A 26,390-nucleotide genomic window follows, 5' to 3' on the forward strand; every position below is an offset into this window, starting at 1 on the left:
TACCATCTGACTTAAGTGTTTTGTGATAGACATCGATGAGACCATGAAATTGACGTTTACCTCCTTTTTTAGCATTCTTAGCACCGTTAGAGAGACGAATTCTAATATAATCAGGCGAGTACACAAAAGTCAAAGAAACAGCACCAGAAACACTACCAGACGCAATGTTACCAAGAAAGGCTTTGGCATAACCATCTTTATCTCTTTTATATTAAACATTCGCTTAAACTTGTCTTTAAAAGCAAATTCAAGGCTTTAGTAGGGAAATATCGAATAACATTAACAGCGTTACTGTGTCAAAGGGAAATAATCTCCTCCTCTTTAATTGTTTGAGTGAAACATTCACCAATGCCTTTATGGGGTGTGATAAGACGAGCATATCTTGATTTTGGATAAGAAGCTTGACACTTTCGATAAGGGTAGGAAGAAATATCTATCTTTTATCAAACATTATGTATATATTTGAGAATGGGAGGAATATAAATATTAATCAGAAAGTAGAAGGAACGTTGAACAAACTCGTTTCAAAAAATGCCATAATTTTAGCTTATCGACACAGTATGTATAAATTTATTCTACTGTACTCCGAAATACATAAGATTATCAAAAAAAAATTTATTGAAGATCAGTTACACAAATTGGTAAATCAAAAACCACATATTTGTTTTCAAAGCTTTCAACCCGGCTTTGAATAATAAAATATGTCTGACACAAGTGCTAACTCTAACTTGGACCAAAGGACTATCGAAGAAAATGATGAGTTAGACAGTAATAGACGTAAAAGGTAAATATTTTTGATGTTGATTCTGAAAACTATTTTTGGAAAATTTGCTGATTTATAAACTATCTTGTAAGTCTTGCTGCTTTAGCTACAGCACATCATCATGTTGGTGCGCATTTAAAGTGTATCAGACCTACTGAAGATATTTTTAATCCTGAAGATCCTAAAATACGTGAGGTGAAGATTTTAAGTCTTTATCAATTTGCAAATTATTATTAATGCTGCTCTTTTTAATAATAACAGGATATAGTTCGTATGATAATTCAATATCTTTCGGACGAAGGATATACTGCATCAAAAATGACTGTTTATGATGAGGCGAATGTAAAATGGCACGAGAGAGAAGAACGCATTGTTGAAGTTAAGCGCTTGAAGAAAGCGATCCTTGGTAATATTGATGTGTTAGATTTCATTGAAATCGTACGTACTAAAGGTTGCTTGCCAAAACTTCATCCTATCCTAGCAGGAAAGTTTTAATATAGTTCAACGAGTTTGTTATATAGTTTGGCAATTGATATTGTCAAAATCTAGGAGTTTTGGTAAGCAATCTGAGATGTACAGATTTTTATAATTGGATATTTTTTTATATGTTAGATGGAGATTGGGCAGAAGTTGATAAACTGAGTGCTAAACCTTTGGTAAAAAATCATAAAAGTTTTTTGTATGCTGTGTATAAACAACAATACCTTGAATATATTGAACATCAGGAGATTCAAAAGGTAAACTAAAAATTAAATGTTTTTTTTAAGTCATGCATAGCAAGTTAACTTTTTTATATTTAGGCTTTCACATTTCTTAATAGAAGATTGAAACCTCTTGAGCATCTTCAAACAACTTCCAATGAATTTAAAGACATGTGTTATTTGTTAACTGCAAAAGCTGTTCATGATGCACCTTCATTCAAAAATTGGGAAGGAATTGGGCCAGCAAGGTTTTTATATTGGGAATAAAGCATAGTTTAAGATATTATTATATATATTATTTGATTAATTGTTTTCTTCTCAATAATCTTTTTAGAGAGAAATTAGTCGAACAATTCCAAAACATGCTTAATTTTGAAAATACAGACAAGGATGGTATGAATCAAATCTGAGAATTTTATTTTTAATAATTTTGTTGGAATTTTTCTTTGCGTATTTTCATTGTGTTTGTGGAAAAATAGCAGAAACATTCAATGATTTCTCACCGAGAAAGGTTCCGTATATGTACCGCCCAATCGACTTCTCACGCTACTCCGGCAAGCCGTTGCTTACCAAATAGAATTCTCCCGGTATCACCCACGTGTATCTCCACGCGTGAATACCTTATTACAAGACTATACCAGTTTTGTAATACCAAATGCAGTACGTGCAACATTAACTGGACACCATGGCAATGTCAAATGTGTAGAATTTATTGGTGAAGAAGGAAGAGAAATTGTTAGTGGTTCAAGGTAAATCAAGTTAATAAATATATTTTAAATGTTAAATTTTATCTAAAATATTTTTATTAATAATGTGAATGTATATACTATAGTGATAATACACTAAGAATCTGGGATACTGAAAATTCGAAAGAAATGGGAATTTTGGAAGGTCATGAATCCCGAATTTGGGACGTTTCATCAAATAAAATTGGTACAATGGTATCAAGTGCCAGTGGTGATGGAAGCATTAAGGTTTATGATTGAATTTATATAATTATCTTTTTGTTCATTTAATAAATAATTTATGATTGTTTAATTAAATAAGCTAATACAATAAATAGCTGTGGGACACTAGTAAACATGTTTGTGTAACTTCATTTACTGAACACTCGAGTGACGTGTATTCAGTTAGGTTTCATCCCGGAGATGTAAGTATAATTAAAAATGGAAATTAATATTGTAATTATTTATAATTTAACATCATTTTTAATTTTAATATATGAATAAAAGAATCATATTGTAACGGGAGGTTATGATAAGATTATAAGACTTTACGATGTTTCAGCTGGCCGATTGGTAAAAACGTTTACTGGTCATCAGTTATCAGTATCCAAAACCATATTCAATCCATTGGGTAATTTGATAGTTAGTGGGTATGTATTGCAAAGATCATTATTTATTATATCTATTATCATCTCACTCTTTTTTCCTATTAAAGCTCAAAGGATAATACAATAAAATTTTGGGACATTGTATCAGGTTTATGTATAAGAACAATTTCTTCACATTTGGGTGAAGTAACTTCTGTAGAAATGAATTCTAGTGGAACTTTATTGTTAAGTAGTTCTAAAGATAATTCTAATAGATTATGGGATGTGAGAATGGTAAGTAATGAATTTAAGTTAAATTTAAATCATATTCATAAAATTTATTACTTATTTGTATGCTTAGACTCGTCCTATAAGAAGGTTAAAAGGACATCAAAATACTTCGAAAAATTTTATTCGTGCTTGCTTTGTAAATAATTCTTTAATAGCCGGAGGTTCAGAGGTAAATCATTATAAATAAATTATTACTAAAATTTACATATCGCTATGACGATATTGTTAAGTCAATTGAATTTATTTTTAATAATTCATTAATTTAATAGGATGGAATCGTATATATTTGGGATCAAGATACTGGTGAAGTTTTACAGAAGTTGAGGGGCCATACAGGAATGGTTTATAGTGCTGTCTGGAATCAAAAACAAAATTTATTTGTTAGTTGTAGTGATGATAAAACTTTAAAAACTTGGTGGTATGATGAAAATATTCCTTTAGAATTATAAAAGTACAATCATAGAATTATTTTTTCCTGTTTACTTTTTATTGGAATTTAGTATATCATATATTACTTATTAAAAATACATATTTATTACCATTGAAATACATTTTTTCACATTCGTAATAAAAATGCAAGTAATTATCAACATATTATGTAAGAAATACAGAATTTTATAAAATAACGTTTTTCATTGGATGGACAGCTAATTTCAAAATTATTAAAATTATTTAATTATTAATATAATGTAGAAATATTGGCCCAATTTGTAATAAGTATATCTCTTTAAATAGTATTTTTTTCATTTCTTTTTAATACAAATGAATTTTTTTGCAAAGTTTGCTAAAGACAACAAAGTCAACATATTACATTAGGTATGTTGTAAATTAATTAAATCAAAATTTTATTAATAAAATTATTTATTATGATATAAACTCAGAATTTCTTTCTTTTGTTAAAAAATCCTCAAATTTCTTAAATTGTATTATAATAATATTTAAGTAATACTAAGTAAATAACTCTATAAGTGAAAGCATGTAATAAAGTGCTTTTTTAACAACAAATTTTCTTCTATGGAGATATATTCAAAACTAAATACTTTATTACTAATGTATTTATTATAATATATTTGCATTAAAAGAATTCAAAATTTATGAATTCAATTATTAATTATTAATATAATAGGAATTTTTCTCCATTTTGAATAACATTAAGATCTATAGTAAATATCAATAATAAAGCTATTATAATTACAAATATATGTAATTTTATATCTTATTATAAAGAAAAATTTAATGATTAACATTTTGAGTTTATGGCGCCACTTTATTTAATTGTAAAAGCCACGGTTATATGTGGCTTTGTTATCCACCTATATTACCTAAATTATTAATTATAATTCTGGTCAAATGGCTGGATTGTTATCGTCGCCAACCAAATTTTTAAAATAATGATTCTTAAACTAGATCATTGAGCCGACGACTCAACGTGCGCCCTAGGTAGTTGGTTTGGCCAAAAATCCCTCAAATTACTTTCCAAAAAAACTGGGACGTAAGGTACGATAAAATACGTTTTTTGACTTATATTTCATTTTCTGTTGTGGTTGCTTAGTTGTTTGAGCTTCAAAGTAGAGTTGAAAAGTCTTAAGTTATTTAAAACCAAGTTACGGATTTATAGCTTACAAAATTTCTTTGCGATTTCTCATCTTTTCTGCTCATACCAATTTTTTCTTCTTTTTTTAATCCTTGTTTTCCCTGATTACGGTCCAGTTTGTGATTTTGTTTAAATGTTTTTATTGAATAGTTTAATTTTTTTTTTTATTCTATTCAATTGTAATTTTCTTTGTAGTAGCATCCATAATTTTGGAGTTTTGAAATAATTACTACTGAAGCGATTGTTGCATCGTTAGAGACTGTTCTAATAAAATAAAAAAAAAAGATGTCTACAAAATATATCAAAGTTTTCTGACAATGTCTTTTTTTTAATTGTATTCATACAATCTACAGAAACGCGAATTTTCTTTCAATTTACCAATTGAACATTATATTCACTACGTACAACGAAAAAAAAAATAAAAAAATTTTCAAAAAAAAAATTGAAAGATTTTGTCGTAACTACTGTGATATTTTATGTTTATGCCTATAATCATGGCTACAGTTATGAACTACAAGGATGAAGATATTGAAAGGTTCGAAGAGAATAATTCACAAAATAATGGCGAATTACTAAAGGAAAAACAGGTAAAAGATTTGATTTATTTAATTAATTTTGAATTCGAAATTTTGAATTGTTTTTTTATTTTATAGAATAATGCGAATGCATACGAAACATTGCATAAATCTTCAAAAAAGGCAACAAGTCCTAATTCACAAAATATATCTGAATTAGTAGTGAAGGAAGAAAAATCTGAACTCTGTGTTAAAAATTCATCATCTATTAATATTAATACTCAAGACGACATTAATGGTATGACGCTTGAATCTAAAAATAATCGTGAAGACGTTGCGAAGACGGAATTGTCAAATTGTCAACCTACTGGACAATTAGTTCATCCACCGGGACAAACAACTGAATCTTCAAATGGATTTAGAAAAAATCTAATAGAAAAAAAAGATTCGAATTTGAACTATAATGGATATCAAAATAATAGTAGTGTAATTAACTCTTCAAGTAATTTACAAAATAATGTTTTTGGAACAGGAATTTCAAATGGACAACACAATAATAATTCAATTTCGTCACAGGATCAGACAATACCGCTCTGTGAACAAGAAGGGCAGGTCAAAATGATGAAATTAGCTGGTCTAACGGTTATTATGCATAGAAAGAAAGGCGAAATAATATATAGGTTAGCTGACAATATGTCAGTTAGTTCTTTATCTGATGCGCAAAGAGAAGCACTGCTTAAAGAAATAAAAACTTTGCACGATTCAAATGCCATTGTTACCCAATCTATGCCACAGCACACACAAGATCAAGGAATTTCTACGACTTCTTCGCAGTCAACGATAAATGCAACAACATCACGGTTACCGACATCTACGTCTCTTCCAGAACATCCGTCCGTAACTATTCATAACACTTCAACAAAAGTACAATCTTCATTGGCATCAGCATCGCAGTTAACACGATCTTCATCCTTTCCAATATCGACGTCTACGTCGTCAAACAAATCAATAAATAGCACAGCAGCATTAAATACACAGACAGCATCTAAGCAATTGTATATACCATTAACATCACGACCTCCTTTAGTTGTTGCAGAAATACATTCTGCTGTATCAGACAGATCTCAATCTACAACTCCTTCTAATATGACTTCACAGACATTATATCCTTCTTCTCCATTAGAGGATTCATTTTACTCCGACGGATCATCAAGATCCACGAGGAGGTACACTAAGACGGGAAGATACGCCAAAAAACGAAGCACGGATGAGATAGATTCTCAATATACACAAGAATATCCAACACAATATCAACATATACCGATAAATACAACAGTACCCATGAATAATCAGATGAGCGCTCAAACAACTCAATTTATTCAATCTCCTCAACCTGTCCAATCCACTTATTATACAAGTACGACACCAACTACTCGTCCAATAGTTCAGTATTATTCTGCACCGACGCCACTACATCGCCCATCGACATCACATGGATTTAAAAGATCATTTCAGTCAACAGGACTTCAAAGAACAGCGGAAGAAATTAACCATAATTCAGATATCGTGCAAAGGTAAGAGAACCATCTTATGGATATTATTAGAATTGGAAAAAAAAAAATTCTCTAGGTATTTATTGTATACTTTTTATCATAGATTCGAAGCAGCAACAAAGGCTGATCAAATGGCAGTATTACAACCTGACTATAAAACTCCATTTCGATCCCTTAAAGATGCAGTCGCAAGGCTTTTACCATATCATATTTTTGAATATCCTGAAGAAGATATGAAAGGCAATAATCAAACTTCAGATTTAGATGGTGTGTACTTTACATTGGTTAAAGAAAAATAGATAGTCCTTATTAAATATATTTTATTGTTATTTTATAGCTACTAAAAATGCATTAAGACTTTACAAAAGGCGGAAAATGATTTTTGACAAGTACAATGATCTTTTAAAAAAAGAAGCAGAGGTAAATATTCCGTAGATTTGTTTTATAATATTAACTGATGGTAAATTTAATTAATTTTCATTTCAGAAATCATGTTCGACTGCATATACAAACTTATGTGAGAGACTAATTGTTGATGATGTAAAGACAGAAATTATGACACTGAAAGAAAATTGTCGTCAATTAAGTGAACAAATAAAATCAAGGTCACAATTATCAGTGTTAAAACAGCACCAACAACAGTTGCAATTGCAACAATTACAGCCGCAACCACCTTCAACACAGCAACCGAAACAACCAGAATTACCGCAACGACAAAACTAATAAAATATCATAAATATCATAATGTATATACTTTGTAAAGTACGTCATATTGGATAGTAAATTCTCTTAATCAATAATTTGCCTGATAATTAAAACGTATTAAACGTATAGTACGGCTTATATGTCGTAATTGTTTATATACCAGATTAAACCTAAAACTATTTGATTCTAATCTTTCTAAGCAAATCGAGATAGTATTAGTGGAAAGATCGCATTTTTCATTGTAAATAATCACATTATTACATCATTTTGTATTTTGCATGAAATGATAAATTTTTTTTTTTTTTGGGATTTACATAATCGAAAGTTACTTTTTAAGCTATTGCCACGTAAGGGAAATATTGGCGATATTTAATGATTTCTGATTTTTTGAACTAAACTAACTAGACTTGTAAGTATATTTTATATAAAAAGGGGTGACACAAAGAGAGGGCGCGACACAGTATAAAGCTGTAGGTATTTTGAACTATGTAGTCCGTCATGTCATATTTCCGACGTTCGAAGACAAAAAAAAGATCTTTTAAAGGCTCTGATTTTCGTTGTGACTCAACGGATTCTTTTAGTTCTACTGGTTCTCCTGTGATGGCTTCATCGGCTTCGGACTTTTTGGGCTGGAAAGGTGGTTTAGATAGCGATGAGGTAAAACTTGATCGAGTCTTTGGTGGATATGGTTCCGGAATCGCTAACTTTGGTGAAAAGCTAAGTGTAAGTTTACCAAAATATATTGAAGGAGCTATCGAGGTGGGAAAGGTAATCAATCATGCAGTTATTGCAGTTTTAACTGGTAACATTGCATTTCTTGTCGAGGATATTGTTACTTATGCTGGAGCTGCTAGACATTGCAAAGCTGAGTGCAAAAGACTTAGTGAACAATTTAAAATAGCTCGTGATTCGGCAAAAGAATTATTGGATAAGTTAGCAGAGAATCCAAAAGAAATAGAAGATAAAAGTTTTGGTTCTGCTTTAAAAGCTTTTGCTATCGTACTAGAAGATGGTAGAGCTGTAGTTAAACAACATGCAGAAGCAAAATATGGATTAAAAATCTTTTATGCAAAGAAATTTGCGGCAGAGTTTCAAGATATAGAAGAAAGGTTAGATCAAGCATGTAGTCGACTTAATTTTGCAATTAATATTCGACATTTTGTCAATTCACAAGAATTGGAAGAAACTCATAAAACGTGGCATGAAGAAGACAAGATCGCTTTTGCTCAAATAAATAATATGGTCAAAGAAACTCTAGAAGAAATTCGCGGTTATAAACATGCAAAAAATGCACCATCACTTTTAGGCACTAGAATAAATTCAAATGAATTATCTGATTTTGAACGATATAAAACAGATAGATTATTTACTGCAATTTATCATACTGTAAATGAATTTACTCGAAAACCAAAAGATTTTAAAGTAGTTATTAAAGTGACGTTGGCAAGAGAATCAGTTAGCGATGAAGTTTCACAATTCGCATTGGAAGTAGCTTATTTACAAAAATTAGCTCCCTCCCCAAATATTATCGATCTAATCGGAGTTACCACACTTAGAGGGAATATGGCATTGGTTTTAGATTATTGTGAACATGAAGACTTGCAGGCTTTTATCGCATCTGGTAATTTGAAAGGTGATTGGGGAAAGAAACGAAGTATAGCTTTGGGAATAGCTCAGGGTACGTTTTATTAAAACAATTAATTATATATATTTTATAACACTAAAAATATTAGTTAACGTTAATGTTATTTTGTTATTTTGCAATGAAAATAAACGTGTTAATTTAGGTATGGCATTTCTTCATAAAGCTGGAATATTGCATAAATATATAAATAGTGCGAATATTCTTCTGGATAAATATTTTCGGGCTAAAATAACTAACTTCCGAAAATCTCGTTGGTCTAATGGAGGAAGTCTGAGATTAATTGATTCTTTTGAAGAACAAATTCGTTGGACAGCTCCAGAAAGGCTTGGAGATAATGTAGCAATTTTTACAGAAGAATGTGATATATATTCTTTTGGAGTCGTATTTTACGAAATTGTATCCGAAAAATTTCCTTGGCAAGGGTTTCAATTGGATCATGTATATCATTTAAGAAAAGTTGAAGGAAAAGAATTAAAATTACCGCATAACATGCCACCATCAATTTCTAGCGTTTTTACAAATTGTACGTGTCTAGTTCCAAAACGTAGATTTAAAACTACGGAAATCATTGATCATCTTGAGGTAATCCGACCTGAATGTTTGGAAAATACATCTTATGCTCCAGGAGAAGATCCGGATGGTATTGATTTAGGACTTGATGAACTAATAAAAGAAGAAGAAGAAAGATATTTACATGTCAGATCTACACGCAATCTCGAGGTACCTTCCGATTTTTCTGAAGAAGAAGAAATTGAGCCTACATTAGATGAAATATTAGAGAAAGCGAATAATTATCATCTACTTCGTGATTATGCCAAAGCAAGAGAAGAATATATAAAAGTTATGGATGACTTTCCACATGCTTTATTCCGATTAGGAGAATATTACTTTTTTGGTAAGGGAGTAGATAAAGACATTCCAAAATCAATCGAATATCTCGAAAAAGCAGTAGAAGGTGGAGATGGAGATGCTATGGATATGATAGGATATCTTTATTTAACAGGGCAAGGATTAACTAGGGATAGAATTAAAGCTGTAAAATATTTTAAGAAAGCAGTCGATAAAAACATTCCTCATGGAATGTATCATTTAGGGGTTTGTTATCATAAGCCTTACGGAGGATTGAAAAGGGATGTGGAAGAATCTAAAAGATTAATTTTGAGAGCGGCAAGTTTGGGAATTGATGAAGCTCAAAAGTATGCTCATCAACAACATTGGGATACGTGAGTGCATAATTATTTATATTATTACATATTCAGGGTTAGAGCTACCGCTATAGGCAAAAATTTCCTATTGTATAAATTATTTCACTGTAAATTTTTTTATAATAGTAAAAAATTTATAATATTTATATATATATATATTTATTTATTGTTAGTTTTAATATTTATTGATTGGTGACCAATTAAATTGCATAACAAATCCATGTAAATTTTCATGAACGTACCTTTAATTTTTTAATAAAAATGAAAGATATATAGTCTAGGCCAGAATTAAAAATTTTGGCCCAAAATTATAAAACGAAATTATACATGTATATGATCTGGTTATCTCCCCCGGATTGTATCTCGAAAAGTGTGATTGTCAATTTATGATATATCAGTTTTACCTGAACAAAAAAAAAAATCCAAGATAAATAGCTTACTTCTACATTATGTTTCGTTCTCTAGTTCGTATCAATCAACATCAAATTCTTAATAGAACTGTTAATTTCAGTAAGAGAGGTATTTCTTATACCCCAGTAACAATTACTGAAGTTGTCGGTAAATGGAATACATTATCACCTGAAGAACAGAGTGACATTACAAAAAGAATCGAAGAATTACAAAAACAAGATTGGCAAAGACTTTCTCTTGAAGAAAAGAAAGCGGGTATTTCATGAATTTTTTTTTAAAAAAAAATATGCACATAAGCATTCATTTAATAAAAGAAAGCATTATTAAAGGAAAATACGAAAAATTATAATTTATATAAATTTTTTAACTAGTAAATATTTATTTTTTAATTAAAAAGCCTATTATATTTCTTTTGGGAATTATGGACCAAGAGAATTTTATGAGTCACGCCATACTGGCAAAATAATTGCAGGAGTTACTGGATTACTTATCGTTAGTGGTGGATTTTTTTTTATGACAAAGAAAGCTGGTAAAATATCTATTTATTTTTTCAAATTGTGTTCTATATGAATGGCTCCTAAAAAATCATTTTAACTCGTAATTCTTTTAAAAAAAAGTAACTGAACATCCAAAAACTCTTAATAAAGAATGGGAAGAAGCTACTAATGAAAGAATGCGCCAACAAAAGGCTAACCCTATAACTGGTATTTCATCCGAAGGATATAAAGGTAATTCGTTGCTAATGTTATCTTTTGAAATATATTCAATATATTAACAAAAAAAAAATTTTTTAATAAATATAGGTAAAGGATATGTTGTTTCCGATTAAAAAAAAAGGTTGTATCATTTGAATCGCTCAAAAAAGAAAAAAAAATTATTATCTTTTTTAGTAATTGTAGTATATAAGCTTTTTTAATGTTAAAAGTAAAATTAAATTTAAATAAATCTTTTTTTTAGCCAAATAAACAAATATAAATTCCATATATTTAATTTTAAACGGTACTAACGATACTAAGATATAAACGTAAAGACTTTATATGGAATTTGTATAATGTAATATTAAAAACATATTAGAATTACAAGTTACAATATGATTTCTTTTTTAATGTTTTCTATACAAATAAAGGCTTATTATTGAAAATAGCATTGTTTTTTTAAATGAAGGATATGAGAAAGGTATACAATACAAATGATGATAAATTGATAAATGGGATGAATAAGGATAAATTATTACGGTATGATGAATTTTTGAGGAAAGTTTTATATAAATGTATAAAATTTTTTTTTATCTGGTATAGTACAAAAAATTCAGTAATTAAAGGTCTATAATAAAGATTTTTTAGAAACTCCAAAATTAATAAAAAAAAAAAAAATTCTTTAAAAATCAAATATAGTATTACAAAATGTGATAAAAAGTGAGTATTCATCTCTAAACGTAAATAGGTAAAAAGATTGTTTAAAGTTATTACCTTCAATTAGCAATCATAAAAAGCTAATCGTCGATTGAAAACCGTTTTCGCTGTCCTTGACCACCGCAAGCTTCCAAATTGACAGCATCTTCATGATCTCTTTTTTGAACTAAGAAATTTTAACAATATCAGATAATGTTATTTTTATTAATTTGATGACATGTTAGAATAAATCATACTGAGTACTTACAATGATTCTTCAAACCACGATCTAGATAAACATAAATAGTTAATAAATATTTATCAACAAAACATAAATCAATCAACATAAATTCATACCGAAATTACGCGTTGCTAAATAGGCAATCACCATTGACATTATAGTTATTAAGATACCGAGGATATCCTTTAAAGCCAGTAAAAACAGTTAGTAAAGAAATATATTTATGAAAATTATGATCCTTTTTCTTCGATCAGTTATAATAATTACCAATAATGTTAACAAGTATTCATCTCTGTTAATGATAAACTTAGCTAAAATATAAATAAAATTCACTATAGTAGCTACAGAAGCCACTGCAAAAATGAACATGGCTACTTGATTTTCTCTCCGAACCTAATACAAAAAAAATATAATAAATTTCAAATTTTTTTTCATGAAGAAATTTTTGCTATTACTACATACCCCCCATAATGCTAACCCGACTATTGGGATAACACTTGCAACCATAATACTTTGGATGATTATAGTTGTGGTTTGATCTTCTTCCGCATCACTGAACAAGAAAACTAAATTAAGAATTTGAAACCCCATCAAGAGAAGTAGATCTAACTTTAGTAGCAAAAGGAACACTATAATAAAATAAAAATATAAGCATATACATATTTATTGATGAAAACATATTAAAATTACAAATTATATTTAGTTCACCTAGATATGTTCGATACATTCCTATTTTTTTTTTAAAAAGAAAAAAAAAATCAACAACTTTGTTTATTTTAAAATAAAGTAAAAAAAAAATATTTCCTTACTTTGCATCTGTATATTTGCACCTATTTCTTTGTAGATATTCCAGCCAAATTGCTTATATAATTTGTATCCAAAAACTATCGAAGCGGAAGTAAAACCTATCATTAATACAAGTTGAAGTGCTTCCCATGGAATAACATCTTTAGTTAAAGATATTTCCTTAAGATCCAATTCAATTTGTGAATTAACTCGAATAATCCACTTATTACTTTGGTAAATTTGTACTCCCGCAAAAAATATTAAGCATACATTTATGATTGCAATTGATATTACTTCAATAGTATTCTAATAGAATGTTTAGTAAATTGAATTAATTAAGATAAATTAAATAATAGACTTTAAATATGTCAATTACTTACTTGAAAGAATAACTAAATAATTAAATTATTGATAAATATTAGCGGATAATCAATTAAGATCGATTTATCAACGAAAATTGGATACGTACCGAAGAAAAACATAAAGCTGTAAGGAAGGCTTCAAACACCATAAACCATATATTTCCATGTATAATCGACTGGAATTGTTTACTATATTGAGTATACGTATATTTTTTGTACACAATCTTTTCAAAGTTCTCTTTATCGTCATCACCCATATACGTCGTCAATGTTCCATAACTGTTTTCATTTTTTTGTAATATTATAGCTTCTATTACTATTGCTATTATCATTTGCAACACCGCGAAACTTATATATGAAATGGTCCATCGTGATTCAGTTATACGGGCCCACTATAAAAAAATTAATTCACTACGATTAAACTAACAATTATAATTAAACTTTAACAGAAAAAGTATTTAAATCCTAAATACCAATTTATTGTAAAACCTCATGATATTAAAAAAATATAAATTAATAATAAAAAATAGAGAAGAAAAAAAAAGTATTATGATTTGAATTATAGAGTACAAAAATAAAATTCCTCCCAGAGGGACTTTATATTTTGTATGTAAAACTAAGATGGGGGTTAAAAGTATAAAAAAAAAATTTTTTTTTTGTTTTAAATAGATTTAAATAAATATTTTGACATTGAAACAAGAATCGAGGGTCTAAAATTTAACACGCGCATCTTATATTATATATAGAATAAATAATTTGTTCAAACAAAGTGAAACCAAATTTAGAATATATATTATATGAACGGAATATTAATCCAATAAGGAGATAACGCCAAAACCTAGTAAATGAAATTCGTTACCAGTTGTAGAAAAATCAATTTTTCTTATGATGAAATAAATCATCATTCCCTTTTCCAATCATAAACAAATGCGTTTTTTTTTTGAATAATCAACTATTATTTTCAAGGGTTTGGGTTCTTCTTACATGTGTGATAATAGTTATTTTGCCATACGCGCATAATGAGACGAAAAAAGACGAAAAAACCTTCTAGAACGACAAAAATGGGAATGCATACATAAAAAGTAAATTATTATACTGCACGAATGTAGATCATATTGCCGCTAAATTTTTTTTGTTTCTCAAAGGGCGCTGTTATATTTTGCACATGCGATGGGAAAAAATAGAATTTGATCATTTAGGAAAATGGTCCTATGAATTATAAATTTAGTAATATTAGATTTCCTAATTTGAACTAAATCAGTAATTTAAATATAGTTTAAATGTAATTACTTATTAGTTACCGGGAAGTTTTCATATTAAATAATTATTTTTCTTTGTAATTTTAATTTAATTTTTATTATTTAATACTATCCTATTCAATAATTCAATATTATTTGTATAATGATATTCAATTTGATCTTTAGAATATCGATACTTTTCTAATAATTCTTTATCCATAAATCCGGAAGCAATATCTCTCAATTCAACAAATTTATGCCATTGTTCTTTTATTTCTTCTGATTTCGTATCCGACTTATTCTCATCCGTAATCATGCGATTATCCTGTTGGTGATAATTATGATCTTTTGTACCATAAATTTCTTGTATTTTTCTTTCGAGATTCTCATCCCCTTCCGGAAAGGGATTTTTTAGTTCAGGAAATAACTGTAAAGAATTAAGAGGTCCTTCTATATCAAAAGTGATAACAGCTCTCAAACCTATCCAAGGTCCAAATTCTTTATGAACATTTAAATAGCAGATTCTGTTATAATAAGCGAATGATGCATTTTCTGCCAAGATTTGAAAAGCGACGAATTTTTTTTTATCTAAATCAAATGTATACCTAATATCGTAATTTAAATTTGCTAAATTTTTTAATAAAATTATTTCTTTAATAACTTTTGTTATACTTATTCTTGTATAATAATCTAAAGGATTTTGTTTTTTATATTCTTCGTTATCACTGTCTTCGGAATAAGTCGTTGAACTTGCGCAGTGATTACTTGAAGGAGGAATTTCATATGTGTAATTTGTAAAAATTTCGGTCGAATAATATTTTAAAAATTCTGTCCAAAGATGTTTGGTGTTTCCTACTAGAATTGACAACGTTGAATTCGTTTGAGAAAATGTTGGTAAAGGAGAGTACGTTGATAATTTTTCATTATACCTATAAAAAGAGAACAAGAATAATTAATAAATAATTAATTTTATTATTTAAATTTATATAATACATTGTATCTTAATTGACCTTTGTGCTGGAAATGCTTTCACCGAATCAAATCCTAATGTATATAATCTAGCTGAAATTAATTTTGTAATTTCTTCCCAATGAATTGAAGGGGGCATTTTTATTTTTTTTAAAAAAAAAGAGAGAAATTACGTAAAATCTATATATACTGTATAATCAACCAATTTCCTTTATTGGTAATGATCGTTATTACTCAAGGTTAACTAAGGTTGATGAGTAATTGAGAATGATGACATAATTTATAAGAAAACGCGAAAAAAGTATTCTATCATATGCTCGATATATCGATATGCTCGTTTGCATTAACTTGAATAATCTTGATTTTTTTTTATGTAAAAATATGTAAATATATAAACTGATTAAGATATTTTATTTAGTGCTGATGGAATTTTTTCTCTCGACCACGCTTTTTCGCTTTTTTTTACCTTTTTAAACGCGTTTATTTTATTTTTTTACAACAAAAAAAATACATGAATACTTGTTTTAATTGAAATATATATATTTTTCTTAATAGTTAATATTTATTATAAGAGTAGCAAATATGGATACAAGTGATTCTTCTATTAGTTCTTCTACTACCGAAATTGTAAATCCTTCTGACGGTATACAATCAAAGTTAACTGTTGCTACACGTTCACGCGGACGAAAACCAAAAATTCCCACCGGACAAAGCATGAGTACAACTGACCAAATTCAAGAAATTGCTACTCAAGATACAACTACTCAAAAAACAACAACAACTATGGTTATTGAGCAATTGCCTCCAGTTGCGGATGTGACGAGTTCTAAACAAATTCCTCGTCAAAAACGTGGACGAAAACCAAAGAATTCTTCACCTGAACAACCAGTAGGAACTGAATTTGAAACTCTTCAAATTCGAGAAGCAGCTACTCAAGATAAAGAAACAGCTACTCAAGAAACAACAACCATGGTTATTGAGCAATTTCCTTCAGACGCGGCTATAGCTAGTACGAGTTCTATTCAACAAATTACTCGTCCAAAACGTGGACGAAAACCAAAGAATTCTTCACCTGAACAACCAGTAGGAACCGAATCTGAAACTCTTCAAAATCGAGAAACAGCCACCCAAGATAAAGAAACAGCTACTCAAGAAACAACAACCATGGTTATTGAACAATTTCCTCCAGACGCGGCTATAGCTAGTACGAGTTCTATTCAACAAATTACTCGTCCAAAACGTGGACGAAAACCAAAGAATTCTTCACTTGAACAACCAGTAGGAACCGAATCTGCTCTTCGAATTCAAGAAACAGTTACTCAAAACAAAGAAACAACTACTCAAGAAACAACAACCGCGGCTATTGAACAATTACCTCCAGACACGGTTATGACTAGTACGAGTTCTACTCAACAAATTACTCGTCCAAAACGTGGGCGAAAACCAAAGAATTCTTCACCTGAACAACCAGTAGGAACCGAATCTGAAACTCTTCAAATTCGAGAAACAGCCACTCAAGATAAAGAAACAACTACTCAAGAAACAACAACCGCGGCTATTGAACAATTACTTCCAGACACGGTTATGACTAGTACGAGTTCTACTCAACAAATTACTCGTCCAAAACGTGGACGAAAACCAAAGAATTCTTCACCTGAACAACCAGTAGGAACCGAATCTGAAACTCTTCGAATTCAAGAAACAGTTACTCAAAATAAAGAAACAACTACTCAAGAAACAACAACCGCGGCTATTGAACAATTACCTCCAGATGTGGCTATGATTAGTACGAGCTCTACACAACAAATTCCTCGTTCAAAACGTGGACGAAAACCAAAGAATTCTTCACTTGAACAACCAGTAGGAACCGAATCTGAAATTCTTGAACAAGTAACTTCAATAAATGAACAACCTGCAGGAATTGAGGAACAGTTACAATCATCATCACTACCAGTTGTTTCTATTCCTAAACGTGAACGAAAATTAAACGAAACAACTGCTCAGATTACGGAAGAACCTACTAATGTGGCATCTACTAGTGCTTCTACAACTTCACAACGCGGTCGTAAACGAAAGACAGTCTCAGAAAGTAGTACCACGGCCGATCCCGATCAAATGACAAGCAGCAATCCAAAAACAAACGAAGAAATATCTGAAGGAAATCCCCCTAAACGTGGACGTATAAATGTGTTGGAACAAGAATTAGCAGAGCCTGTTGAAGCTACTACAGAGGCTACTAAGAACCGTGGTAAAAAGAGAAAGACGACTACTGAAAATGATAATGGGGAACGGGAAGCAGATCCTGCAAAGGAAAATAAAAAATCAAAGAAGTCTAAAAAACCTGAAGAGAAACGATTAGCTCGTACCAGAACGATTTGCTCAACTGTAAGATTAAGGGTTTGTTTTAAATAAATTTTCATTGCGTGAATAATTCTTTCTTTTTCTTTTTGATGATCATAGCCTATTTATGAGCGTATTATTCGTGCGGAACAACAACGACTTTATATGGTTAATCGAGAAAAGATTGACGATTTCCACGAAGAATTTGCAGTTTTAGGATCAACCGGCAATGTAAATTTCATTAACCTATAACGAACTTTTACTTTAAAAATTTATTAAATTTCTTTTGTTTTTTTTTTAAAAAAAAACTCTTTAGATATACACAGTTACTATTAAACATGTACCAAATTGCACTTGTCCAGATTTCGGGAAAGGAAATTTGTGTAAACATATTGTACGTATATTAGAAAAAATCAAAAATCTTTTTATCGAGACCTAAAATTATGATGACATTTAACATCTATATAATCGTTTAGTTCTTTATTTATCTCAAAGTTTTTCGCCTAAATCGAGATAGCTCGTTTATCTATCAGAAGGCGCTTTTGTCTAAAGAACTCCGTTCAATCTTTGCCAACGCTGCGCCTGATCCGACTGTTTTGGTAACTTTATTCTTTAAATGATTGTACATAATCAAATTTCTACTAACTTATTAAATATCTTATATTTATAGGCAAACCAACGTGTTCGTGATAAATATAAAACGTTCACTTCCGGTGAATTAGTAAGTGACACCAATGGAAATGAAAACGAAAAACGCCGACCAATCGAAGGAAATTGCCCTATTTGGTACTTAGATGCCCTTTCTACAATCGTTTCCAGACTATCAGAATATAATTAATCACACTATTTAATATTCTTTAAATTTAATTTTAATAGCTATGAACCCTTAGAAGAAAAAGATCATAAAAATATCGTATGGTGTAAAGAAGGTTGCGGAAATAACCTTCACAAAGACTGTTTCGAGCAATGGAAGAGATCAAAACGCGGTGACAAAGTATGCATACTTTTTACTCTTTAAAATTAAAATTTATTTTTATTTTTTATTTATCTATTAGGTTACCTGTGTTTATTGTCGCATCAATTGGGAGGAATCCGGTTCCGAACTTTTAATAAACGAAGAAGGTTATGTTAATTTAGGAGATGTTCAAGGAATGAATACTATTCGAGGTAATACGTGTAAAGTATTTCCAATAATCAAGGAACAAAGCTTTTTAATACCAATAATTTATTTAGACACTACTTCCTATTATCGCAAGTATCGCTCCTGGTATTAAGAGGAGTAATATCATTGTCTACAATTATCTTGTACGATGAATTGATGAATTTTTTTTTCATTGATCATATGTCGAATTTATGTAAAAGATTATTAATATTAATTTTATGAAAAATGATGAATAAAGTTTTAAATGTAACATTCGGTAAGGGGAAAAAAATTCCTGGTTACCGATAATACTATATTATAGTGCATTGTACTACCATTTAATGATGTCAATTTATTGTGGGAATTTTGCGATATGGGTCAGCTGACTGAACTAGGAAAGAATAGCAGATAATCGCATTATTATTTATTTGTAAGGCGTGAGAAAGTATGACCCCTGAGAACTTTTTTGCCAAAAATAGATTAAAATTTTTGCGTATAAATTTGAATCAAAACCAACAGCAAATTTAAATCCGACATTTATATTATTTAAAAATCTTTCTTAAATTTACGTTTTCTCAAATTTATTTGAAAGATGACTTCTTATACAAACAAAGGACCTAAACTCGATCTCGGCAATTACGAAGGATTTGGTATGTTAATATGTTTTTGGTGAATTTCGTCATAAAGATCCAGAGCTGTGATGTGCATTGGAAGTTTCATTGGGAATTGGGCCTTATCCTTCCAATATTCCAATAATTTCAACACATTATTTTATGTATTTCTATGTGCAGTATAATTTTATTGAATTGTTAGTATAGGATTGCAAGATTTGGATGTCCAAATATGTTTTCAACTTCTCAGTGCACATTACTTTATTCATCGTCTGTCATATTGAGTGTCCAAATTTACTATCTTTGAAATTCAAAGTTAAAATTATGTATCTTTAATTATAGATCACATAAAATATTGGGTTGGAAACGCAAAACAGGGTAAGGATTTATCATACATAAAGAACGCTTCTTTTTAAGTCGTAAATAACTTTTCTATTATCTTCGTATAGCTGCGTCATATTATTGTACTAAACTCGGTTTTAAGCATATTGGATATCAAGGTTTAGAAACGGGAGTACGTGATGTAGTATCTCACGTAGTTAGACAGAATTCGATAACCTTTGTATTTCAATCACCGCTTAATCCAAACGATAAATTAATGAGTGACCATCAAAGTCTTCATGGAGATGGTGTAAAAGATGTAGCATTCACTGTAGATGATGCGAGAGGTCTTTGGGAAAATTGTGTACAACGTGGTGGTAAATCAATTAGGGAACCGTGGGAAGAACGCGATGAAAATGGAGTAGTTATTATGGCCACTATAGGAACCTATGGTGATACCGTACATACTTTTGTTGAAAGGAAAAATTATCATGGTGAATTTTTACCAAATTTTCGCCGCTTATCGTTTAAAGATCCTTTAGAGGAAACTTTGCCTCCCGCTAATTTAGGTCATATAGATCATGTGGTCGGCAACCAACCCGATCTTGAAATGGACCAAATTTGTGAAATGTAAGTTATTTTATCCCGCCGCGTTTATTTTTAATTATTAATATTATTGTTGTACCGATTCTTTTTTTAGGTATGAAAAGGTTTTCAATTTTCATCGATTTTGGTCAGTTGACGATAAACAAATTCATACGGAATACTCTTCTTTGCGTTCAATTGTCATGGCCGATTACCATGAAAAGATTAAAATGCCAGTAAATGAACCAGCAATCGGGCGAAAAAAATCTCAAATTCAAGAATATGTTGACTATTACGGTAATAAAAAAATGATCTCTTTATTTTCTTCATTCATCGAATTATAAATTTTCTCTTTATTGTGTAACAGGCGGTGCAGGAGTTCAACATATTGCATTAAGAACTGAAGAGCAAGTATCATTATACATAATTGTTTGCATTAATATTGTTTTTAATGCAGGATAAATATATATATATATATTTTGCATTACGTAAAATTGATAAATAATTATGTATTCTTTCTATTCTCGAAATTAGTATTATTACAAGTATAACAAATCTTCGTGCCCGTGGATTGGAATTTATAACAATCCCTGATTCATATTATGATAACCTTCGTGAACGTTTACAAACTTCTTGTACAAAAATTCTTGAGGATATTGAAATTTTACAAAAGTTGCACATTTTAGTTGATTATGACGAAGAAGGTTATTTACTACAGGTAAAATATTTCTTACTCATTTCAAGGGAAAAGAAAGATTTTTTTTGTTAACACAATATTCATGAAAAAAATAGATATTCACTAAACCACTTCAAGATCGACCTACTTTATTCATCGAAGTAATTCAACGTCGTAACCATCAGGGGTTCGGTGCTGGTAACTTCAAGGTACAACCAAAGCTACTTAACAGTATGAGTTTTTTTTTATAACAGCATTAAATAATTAAATTATTTTTATTTTTATAGTCGTTATTTGAAGCTATTGAACGTGATCAAGAAGCCCGTGGAAACTTATAATTTGTAAAATGACTTGTTTTTGCTACAAAATTTAGATAATAGGGTATAACATCGTATTTGATGTGCAGTTTCATATACTGTAACTAGTATTATATTTACAACAATAAATTTGTTTCCTTAGAGTGAGTCTTTAGAGTGGACTGTAACAATAATTATTTTTTTTTGATACTTTTTTTTTATTTCATTTCACTAATAAATATCACATGGATAAAGTTACTATGAAACGCAAAGCTTGATCTTGAAACCACATAAAAATAAATGCATTATGGTATCTGACGTTGTACGACATAACTAACTTGACCCTGCATTACGTGTATTGGCGATAAAGATTATGATTAGTGATTTTTAAGATTGGCTTTTAACAAAAAATATTACTAATCTTATTGGACGGACTTTTTAAAATATCAAGTCACATTATTGGATATGTCATCCTGAATGGTAATCTAATAATCTCAAGCAAAAAAAAATTGTGTATATATATGATTAAAGGTGCGTCCTTTACAGTCGATATTAACGTACGAACTGGCCCGAGTTTAGGAGTTATGCACTTGCACGTGATAGCGTTAACGTTAATTCCGGCCAGTTCGTACTTTAATATCGTGAGTACCTCATTGTACATTAACAGTTAAGGAACCCATCTTCGCTGTTACGCATCATGTGTACGTACGCACTGGCCGGAGTTAAGTTTAACGCTATCACGTGCAAGTGCATAAACTCTGGTAGGATGTACGTAAAATATGTGCTATTCTCATAAAATAATATTAATAAAAATACATTAAATATAAATTTCATTTCTACTAATCACATGACTAAAATTCTAATCCTAATTTATTTAAAATAAAATAAAATAAATAATATTCTCCCATATTTTTCATATTCTTTTTCTTTTCGTAAAATACAAAAGTTACCCTTTCTAAATTAATTTCCGATTTCACTACATCTTTTATTTCATTATATTCCTGAACTACTTTTTCCCATGAATTTCTGACTATATGCGTTAAACATTCTTTACATTTTGGTACCCCATAAAAACTTCAATTTCTTTTGTTGAGTTACATCAGTCTTTTACATCTTAACCCTTCCTTTGATGCTATTCGTTTATTAATATCCCCCTTTTCTGGTTGCCAATCATGTCTTTTGAAGTTTCCTTGGGTTACCCCTGATTTTATGAATCTTCTTGTGTTTCAATATTGAGAAGCCATTTTAATTTTTTACAAAATTCTTTTTCCCAATTTCAAATCACTTTTATACCGCTTTACACTTTCCTCCCATTCATTTCGAATTCCAATTCATTACCCTTAACCTTTTTTTGGAAAACAATTTTCTGCCTATTTCCCTAATCATCTGAACGTCCCCTTTTGTTTCTATTTCATCTCTTCTACCCCCTCGTCTCTTAAAAAATTTACCACTTTCTCGTAAATATCTTTAACGGGTTCTTCTTTTGAGTATGGGTTAGGACTGACCATTCCTTTTTCATACTCTTCCTTTATTTTTACTAAATCATTAACCAGCCCCTTAATGTTATTTATCATCCCTTCAACTTCCTTTTCTTTTTTAGAAATTCTACTTTGTTCCCTATCAATTTTCAGTTTTAATTCTTCAATCTCATCTTCCAGTTTGTCCCTTCCTTTCATTAATTCATTTCTTTCTCGCTTATCTTGTTCAATTGCTTCCCGTTCTTTTTGTATTCTGACCTTTTTTCCCTTAATATGATAAACAATTTCGTCAATTTGCCTCGCAATTTCACTTGGTCGACTCATATTCAAATAATTATCCAATTTTATTTTTCGTATATCAAAGTCCGGTTTTAAATTTTTTACTCCCTCTGTTAATTCATCCTACCTCTTTTATAGCTAATGATTCACAATCTCCTTTCCTTTTTTAATTTCAATACTGATTATCTTGTGAATCTTTTTTAAGATTATCAATTTATCCTCTACAGTTTATTGTTTGCCAAATTTTCCACTTATTTTTATTATTCCAATATTCCCTTTTTTATTTTCATTACTTTTCTCATCATTATTTTCGTAAGCCTCTTTTCAAGTTTTTGCATTTTTTCCAAAAGTCCTCGTAGTCATATTTTGTTTTTACTCTAATAATTTCTTTCTTTTCTTGGAAAAGATTAATTCGGATCTTATTTTCCAATATATATATATATATATATAAATCCCCAAAGTTATTATCATTAGTTTCATCAGTTTCATCCACCACTTCTAATTCTTCACTACTATCGTCATCTATTATTACACTACTATTATTATTATCATCCTTTCTTTAAATCCTGTTTTTCATAACATTTTTTACTTATAACATGTAAATGTTCATTCCCGTAATTTAAACAACTCTGACGCCACAATATCACGTGACTTCGATTGTTAATCAAGTTTCGTTTACCTTTCTAAATTTTATTGGGATAGTATATATATTTTTACCAATTTTGTAATATTTGTCTCTTGTAAACGCCGATATAAATAAAACCTAAATTATAAATCACAACACTCCTTAGATTACTCCTATAATATATCCAACCTACCTAGATGCAACTAGGGATCGGAAAAGATTCGATTAAAATCGAAACTATCGAAAATCGATAAGAATCGATTTTAAATCGAATCTCGAATAAAAATCGAATCTACTTGTTGTGGCGCAGTTTCGTTAATTTGACCGTAAATTATTATTTGTTCATAATAGTTAATTTTGGCCAAATTCATAATTCCGCCCGTGAATCACGCGACGGAACACAAACTTCCTAAAAAGGAAATTTTATCTCCCAATAAAATTCAAGTTGCTATCGCACAAGGTTGTACAAATTTCCAAAAAAGGAAATTTGTTCGTCGATCACTGTAATTTTGTAATCACGTGATATGTGTTTAAACACACCTATTATAAATAGTATAAAAAAAAATCAGTATTTGTTAAATGATTAATCACAATTAATCGATTTTAGAATCGATTGTAATAATGGGAATCGATTCCAATCCCTAGATGCAACTATACTTACAGATCAACAAATAACCCACCCTTAAGATCGAAAAGTTATTTGCAAAAATAATTAGTCAGAAGCATTGTTAAACATCTCATAAAACCCTGGAAATAATTATACTGTAATAATTCTTAGGTAATTGAATATTTAATCCATTTTAAATAAGAATCTTTGGAATCAGAATAGGATAAAAATATAAAGCTCTGAACGGTTCAGAGCTTTATAAAAATAGTAGAGAAAGGTTGGAATATATTAACTATGTGAATTAGCTAAGGTTGCTTGTTTAAACCTCTTCAAAATCCTACGATTAGTTTCATCAAATTTTACTATAGATTTATTATAGTTTCGGCAGAGTTTCAGCAGTTTCAGCATTTATAATAAGTTTCGGCAGTTTCGCCTTTCTCCAAAGTTTCGCCAGTTTTTTAATATAACTTTAATATAGTTTTGGCAGAATTTCGCTTTTCGGCAAAACGCCATCTTACCTAAACCCCTAGGTTTCGGCAAGCAACCTTAGAATTAGCAAAGTTAAAGAAGAGGATTTATCAGTTAAAGAAATGTTAACAGATTTTTTCAGATAGCATTATTGTGGCTCTGGGATTTCTATATGGATTTATAAAAAGTAATTATGAAATAGTTGTAAATGGTTACAATAATTTTAATAGCTAATGAATAAAATGATGTAACAAAAAAAGTTTTCATTTTGAAAGTTACCAATAAAAAGAGTATCATGTTTAAGAGATTTATTTGAAAAAACTTTTGCTGTGATGTATCTTCATCAAACTATCCCAACGGCATCCAGAAAATTTTTCGAACTCGGTACTGACACGTGATTGAAAAATTTAGGATGTGATGAATAAAATATGACAAATAGAATTTCATCTACTTGATAGAGGAAAAAAAAATAATCTAAATAAATACGCAATAAATTAATATTTCAAAGATTTTTAATAACATTCATATGTGTTATAATTATTAGTAATTGAAAAAATCTAAGTCCCTCAGATAAATATAAACAGTGAAACTCGGACAGGATGTGACAATGTGATAAATAAAACAGATCACGTGATCAAAGAATTTTTCTGGGCTGTTGGGTTATATATCCTAGGGGTGTGGGGGTCCAACTGATTGGTTACACAATATAATTTCGTATTAACAAACTGTCCCACTACCATTACCCCTAAATTTTATTATTTTAATATATCCAAGACAACATTCCAAGCCTAAAACTTTTGACATACAATGTTTCTAAAAGCTGATGTTTGAGAGTAGATTAGTGTTGGTAAGAGTTATATATTGGCAAATTTTTATGGCTATTAGAGCGTTATTGGGTTTCTCAGGTCAAAGTTTAATATAACTTATTAGAAAAACTATTATTTCGAAATATGTATTAAAAAAATTTTTTTAAAAAACAATGAAAAATATTTTTTTAACAATAAATATCACTTTTATATTAAAATTTTATTAAATACATTCTCTTTTATTAGTGAAAACTGCATACAACTATTTATTGTAGACATTTACTATAGACAATATTTTTTTCAGTTTTTTTTTAAAAAAAAAAAGGTTAAAAGTTATTATAAATTAAAAGTCTATATAAATAACGTTTTCTTGTAAAAAATAAACTTGGTTTACTTGTTTTAGACTTCTAAATATTGATTTATTCATCATAAATACTAAAATAAAACCGCTAATGTTGTTTTTTTCTTCTCAGAA

General features: G+C 29.5%; 9 protein-coding genes across 10 annotated transcripts; 6 read left to right on the forward strand and 3 right to left on the reverse strand.

The window, feature by feature from the left end:
- Positions 1 to 701: 701 nt before the first annotated feature.
- On the forward strand, positions 702 to 3,716 carry OCT59_001848 (uncharacterized protein; the record flags this gene model as incomplete). Its single annotated transcript, XM_066144119.1, has 14 exons — positions 702 to 784; positions 856 to 958; positions 1,025 to 1,169; positions 1,376 to 1,500; positions 1,564 to 1,712; positions 1,799 to 1,857; positions 1,944 to 1,980; positions 2,106 to 2,213; positions 2,297 to 2,438; positions 2,528 to 2,614; positions 2,697 to 2,839; positions 2,905 to 3,070; positions 3,138 to 3,236; positions 3,337 to 3,716. 14 exons carry the CDS (start codon positions 702 to 704, stop codon positions 3,514 to 3,516), a joined length of 1,626 nt encoding a protein of 541 aa, XP_065995316.1. The 3' UTR covers positions 3,517 to 3,716.
- Positions 3,717 to 4,419: 703 nt separating this feature from the next.
- On the forward strand, positions 4,420 to 7,747 carry OCT59_001849 (uncharacterized protein). Its single transcript, XM_025320848.2, has 6 exons — positions 4,420 to 4,564; positions 5,015 to 5,248; positions 5,315 to 6,750; positions 6,833 to 6,996; positions 7,067 to 7,149; positions 7,216 to 7,747. The coding sequence occupies exons 2-6, from the start codon at positions 5,138 to 5,140 to the stop codon at positions 7,450 to 7,452; spliced, it is 2,031 nt and encodes a 676-aa protein (XP_025170426.2). The 5' UTR covers positions 4,420 to 4,564; positions 5,015 to 5,137; the 3' UTR covers positions 7,453 to 7,747.
- A 141-nt stretch (positions 7,748 to 7,888) lies between these two features.
- Positions 7,889 to 10,600, forward strand: OCT59_001850 (uncharacterized protein). The gene is made up of 2 exons (XM_066144120.1): positions 7,889 to 9,112; positions 9,168 to 10,600. Exons 1-2 carry the CDS (start codon positions 7,933 to 7,935, stop codon positions 10,304 to 10,306), a joined length of 2,319 nt encoding a protein of 772 aa, XP_065995317.1. The 5' UTR covers positions 7,889 to 7,932; the 3' UTR covers positions 10,307 to 10,600.
- Positions 10,601 to 10,642: 42 nt separating this feature from the next.
- Positions 10,643 to 11,851, forward strand: OCT59_001851 (uncharacterized protein). Its single transcript, XM_025320846.2, has 4 exons — positions 10,643 to 10,950; positions 11,093 to 11,224; positions 11,313 to 11,423; positions 11,499 to 11,851. Exons 1-4 carry the CDS (start codon positions 10,734 to 10,736, stop codon positions 11,522 to 11,524), a joined length of 486 nt encoding a protein of 161 aa, XP_025170424.1. The 5' UTR covers positions 10,643 to 10,733; the 3' UTR covers positions 11,525 to 11,851.
- Positions 11,852 to 11,927: 76 nt separating this feature from the next.
- Positions 11,928 to 13,969, reverse strand: OCT59_001852 (uncharacterized protein; the record flags this gene model as incomplete). The annotated part of the gene is made up of 11 exons (XM_066144121.1): positions 11,928 to 12,070; positions 12,165 to 12,273; positions 12,355 to 12,375; positions 12,444 to 12,510; positions 12,595 to 12,720; positions 12,790 to 12,956; positions 13,036 to 13,056; positions 13,137 to 13,419; positions 13,494 to 13,505; positions 13,583 to 13,867; positions 13,949 to 13,969. 10 exons carry the CDS (start codon positions 13,967 to 13,969, stop codon positions 12,188 to 12,190), a joined length of 1,089 nt encoding a protein of 362 aa, XP_065995318.1. The 3' UTR covers positions 11,928 to 12,070; positions 12,165 to 12,187.
- An 853-nt stretch (positions 13,970 to 14,822) lies between these two features.
- OCT59_001853 (uncharacterized protein) lies at positions 14,823 to 15,821 on the reverse strand (the record flags this gene model as incomplete). The annotated part of the gene is made up of 2 exons (XM_025311563.1): positions 14,823 to 15,642; positions 15,724 to 15,821. The coding sequence occupies 2 exons, from the start codon at positions 15,819 to 15,821 to the stop codon at positions 14,823 to 14,825; spliced, it is 918 nt and encodes a 305-aa protein (XP_025170422.1).
- A 283-nt stretch (positions 15,822 to 16,104) lies between these two features.
- Positions 16,105 to 19,477, forward strand: OCT59_001854 (uncharacterized protein). 2 transcript variants are annotated; one of them, XM_025320843.2, is made up of 8 exons: positions 16,105 to 18,067; positions 18,143 to 18,253; positions 18,339 to 18,416; positions 18,499 to 18,621; positions 18,693 to 18,808; positions 18,899 to 19,016; positions 19,078 to 19,189; positions 19,256 to 19,477. In XM_025320843.2, the coding sequence occupies exons 1-8, from the start codon at positions 16,265 to 16,267 to the stop codon at positions 19,294 to 19,296; spliced, it is 2,502 nt and encodes an 833-aa protein (XP_025170420.2). In that variant the 5' UTR covers positions 16,105 to 16,264; the 3' UTR covers positions 19,297 to 19,477. The 2 variants fall into 2 exon arrangements, with proteins under 2 accessions (XP_025170420.2, XP_065995319.1); XM_066144122.1 differs by having other exon boundaries at positions 18,899 to 19,189; positions 19,256 to 19,470.
- A 278-nt stretch (positions 19,478 to 19,755) lies between these two features.
- On the forward strand, positions 19,756 to 21,900 carry OCT59_001855 (uncharacterized protein; the record flags this gene model as incomplete). Its single annotated transcript, XM_025320842.2, has 8 exons — positions 19,756 to 19,813; positions 20,117 to 20,152; positions 20,224 to 20,725; positions 20,796 to 20,977; positions 21,048 to 21,087; positions 21,215 to 21,398; positions 21,473 to 21,565; positions 21,644 to 21,900. 8 exons carry the CDS (start codon positions 19,756 to 19,758, stop codon positions 21,692 to 21,694), a joined length of 1,146 nt encoding a protein of 381 aa, XP_025170419.1. The 3' UTR covers positions 21,695 to 21,900.
- A 1,158-nt stretch (positions 21,901 to 23,058) lies between these two features.
- On the reverse strand, positions 23,059 to 23,454 carry OCT59_001856 (uncharacterized protein; the record flags this gene model as incomplete). Its single annotated transcript, XM_025311562.1, has 1 exon — positions 23,059 to 23,454. One exon carries the CDS (start codon positions 23,452 to 23,454, stop codon positions 23,059 to 23,061), a length of 396 nt encoding a protein of 131 aa, XP_025170418.1.
- Positions 23,455 to 26,390: the final 2,936 nt, after the last annotated feature.

This window comes from Rhizophagus irregularis, chromosome 10 (assembly GCF_026210795.1).
Source record: "Rhizophagus irregularis chromosome 10, complete sequence".
Classification (NCBI taxonomy): domain Eukaryota; kingdom Fungi; phylum Glomeromycota; class Glomeromycetes; order Glomerales; family Glomeraceae; genus Rhizophagus; species Rhizophagus irregularis.

What these genes read in the sequence shown, in the direction of transcription:
- OCT59_001849 (XM_025320848.2), top strand. Translation starts at nt 5,138, where the DNA reads ATGTTTATGCCTATAATCATGGCTACAGTTATGAACTACAAGGATGAA. An exon ending in AATTCAGATATCGTGCAAAG is followed by an intron (nt 6,751 to 6,832) that starts GTAAGAGAACCA and finishes TTTTTATCATAG; the next exon opens with ATTCGAAGCAGCAACAAAGG. An exon ending in TCAAACTTCAGATTTAGATG is followed by an intron (nt 6,997 to 7,066) that starts GTGTGTACTTTA and finishes GTTATTTTATAG; the next exon opens with CTACTAAAAATGCATTAAGA.
- OCT59_001851 (XM_025320846.2), top strand. Translation starts at nt 10,734, where the DNA reads ATGTTTCGTTCTCTAGTTCGTATCAATCAACATCAAATTCTTAATAGA. An exon ending in TCTTGAAGAAAAGAAAGCGG is followed by an intron (nt 10,951 to 11,092) that starts GTATTTCATGAA and finishes TTAATTAAAAAG; the next exon opens with CCTATTATATTTCTTTTGGG. An exon ending in TTTTATGACAAAGAAAGCTG is followed by an intron (nt 11,225 to 11,312) that starts GTAAAATATCTA and finishes TTTAAAAAAAAG; the next exon opens with TAACTGAACATCCAAAAACT.
- OCT59_001850 (XM_066144120.1), top strand. Translation starts at nt 7,933, where the DNA reads ATGTCATATTTCCGACGTTCGAAGACAAAAAAAAGATCTTTTAAAGGC. An exon ending in AGCTTTGGGAATAGCTCAGG is followed by an intron (nt 9,113 to 9,167) that starts GTACGTTTTATT and finishes TAAAAATATTAG; the next exon opens with TTAACGTTAATGTTATTTTG.
- OCT59_001854 (XM_025320843.2), top strand. Translation starts at nt 16,265, where the DNA reads ATGGATACAAGTGATTCTTCTATTAGTTCTTCTACTACCGAAATTGTA. An exon ending in CCAGAACGATTTGCTCAACT is followed by an intron (nt 18,068 to 18,142) that starts GTAAGATTAAGG and finishes TGATGATCATAG; the next exon opens with CCTATTTATGAGCGTATTAT. An exon ending in TTTTAGGATCAACCGGCAAT is followed by an intron (nt 18,254 to 18,338) that starts GTAAATTTCATT and finishes AAAACTCTTTAG; the next exon opens with ATATACACAGTTACTATTAA.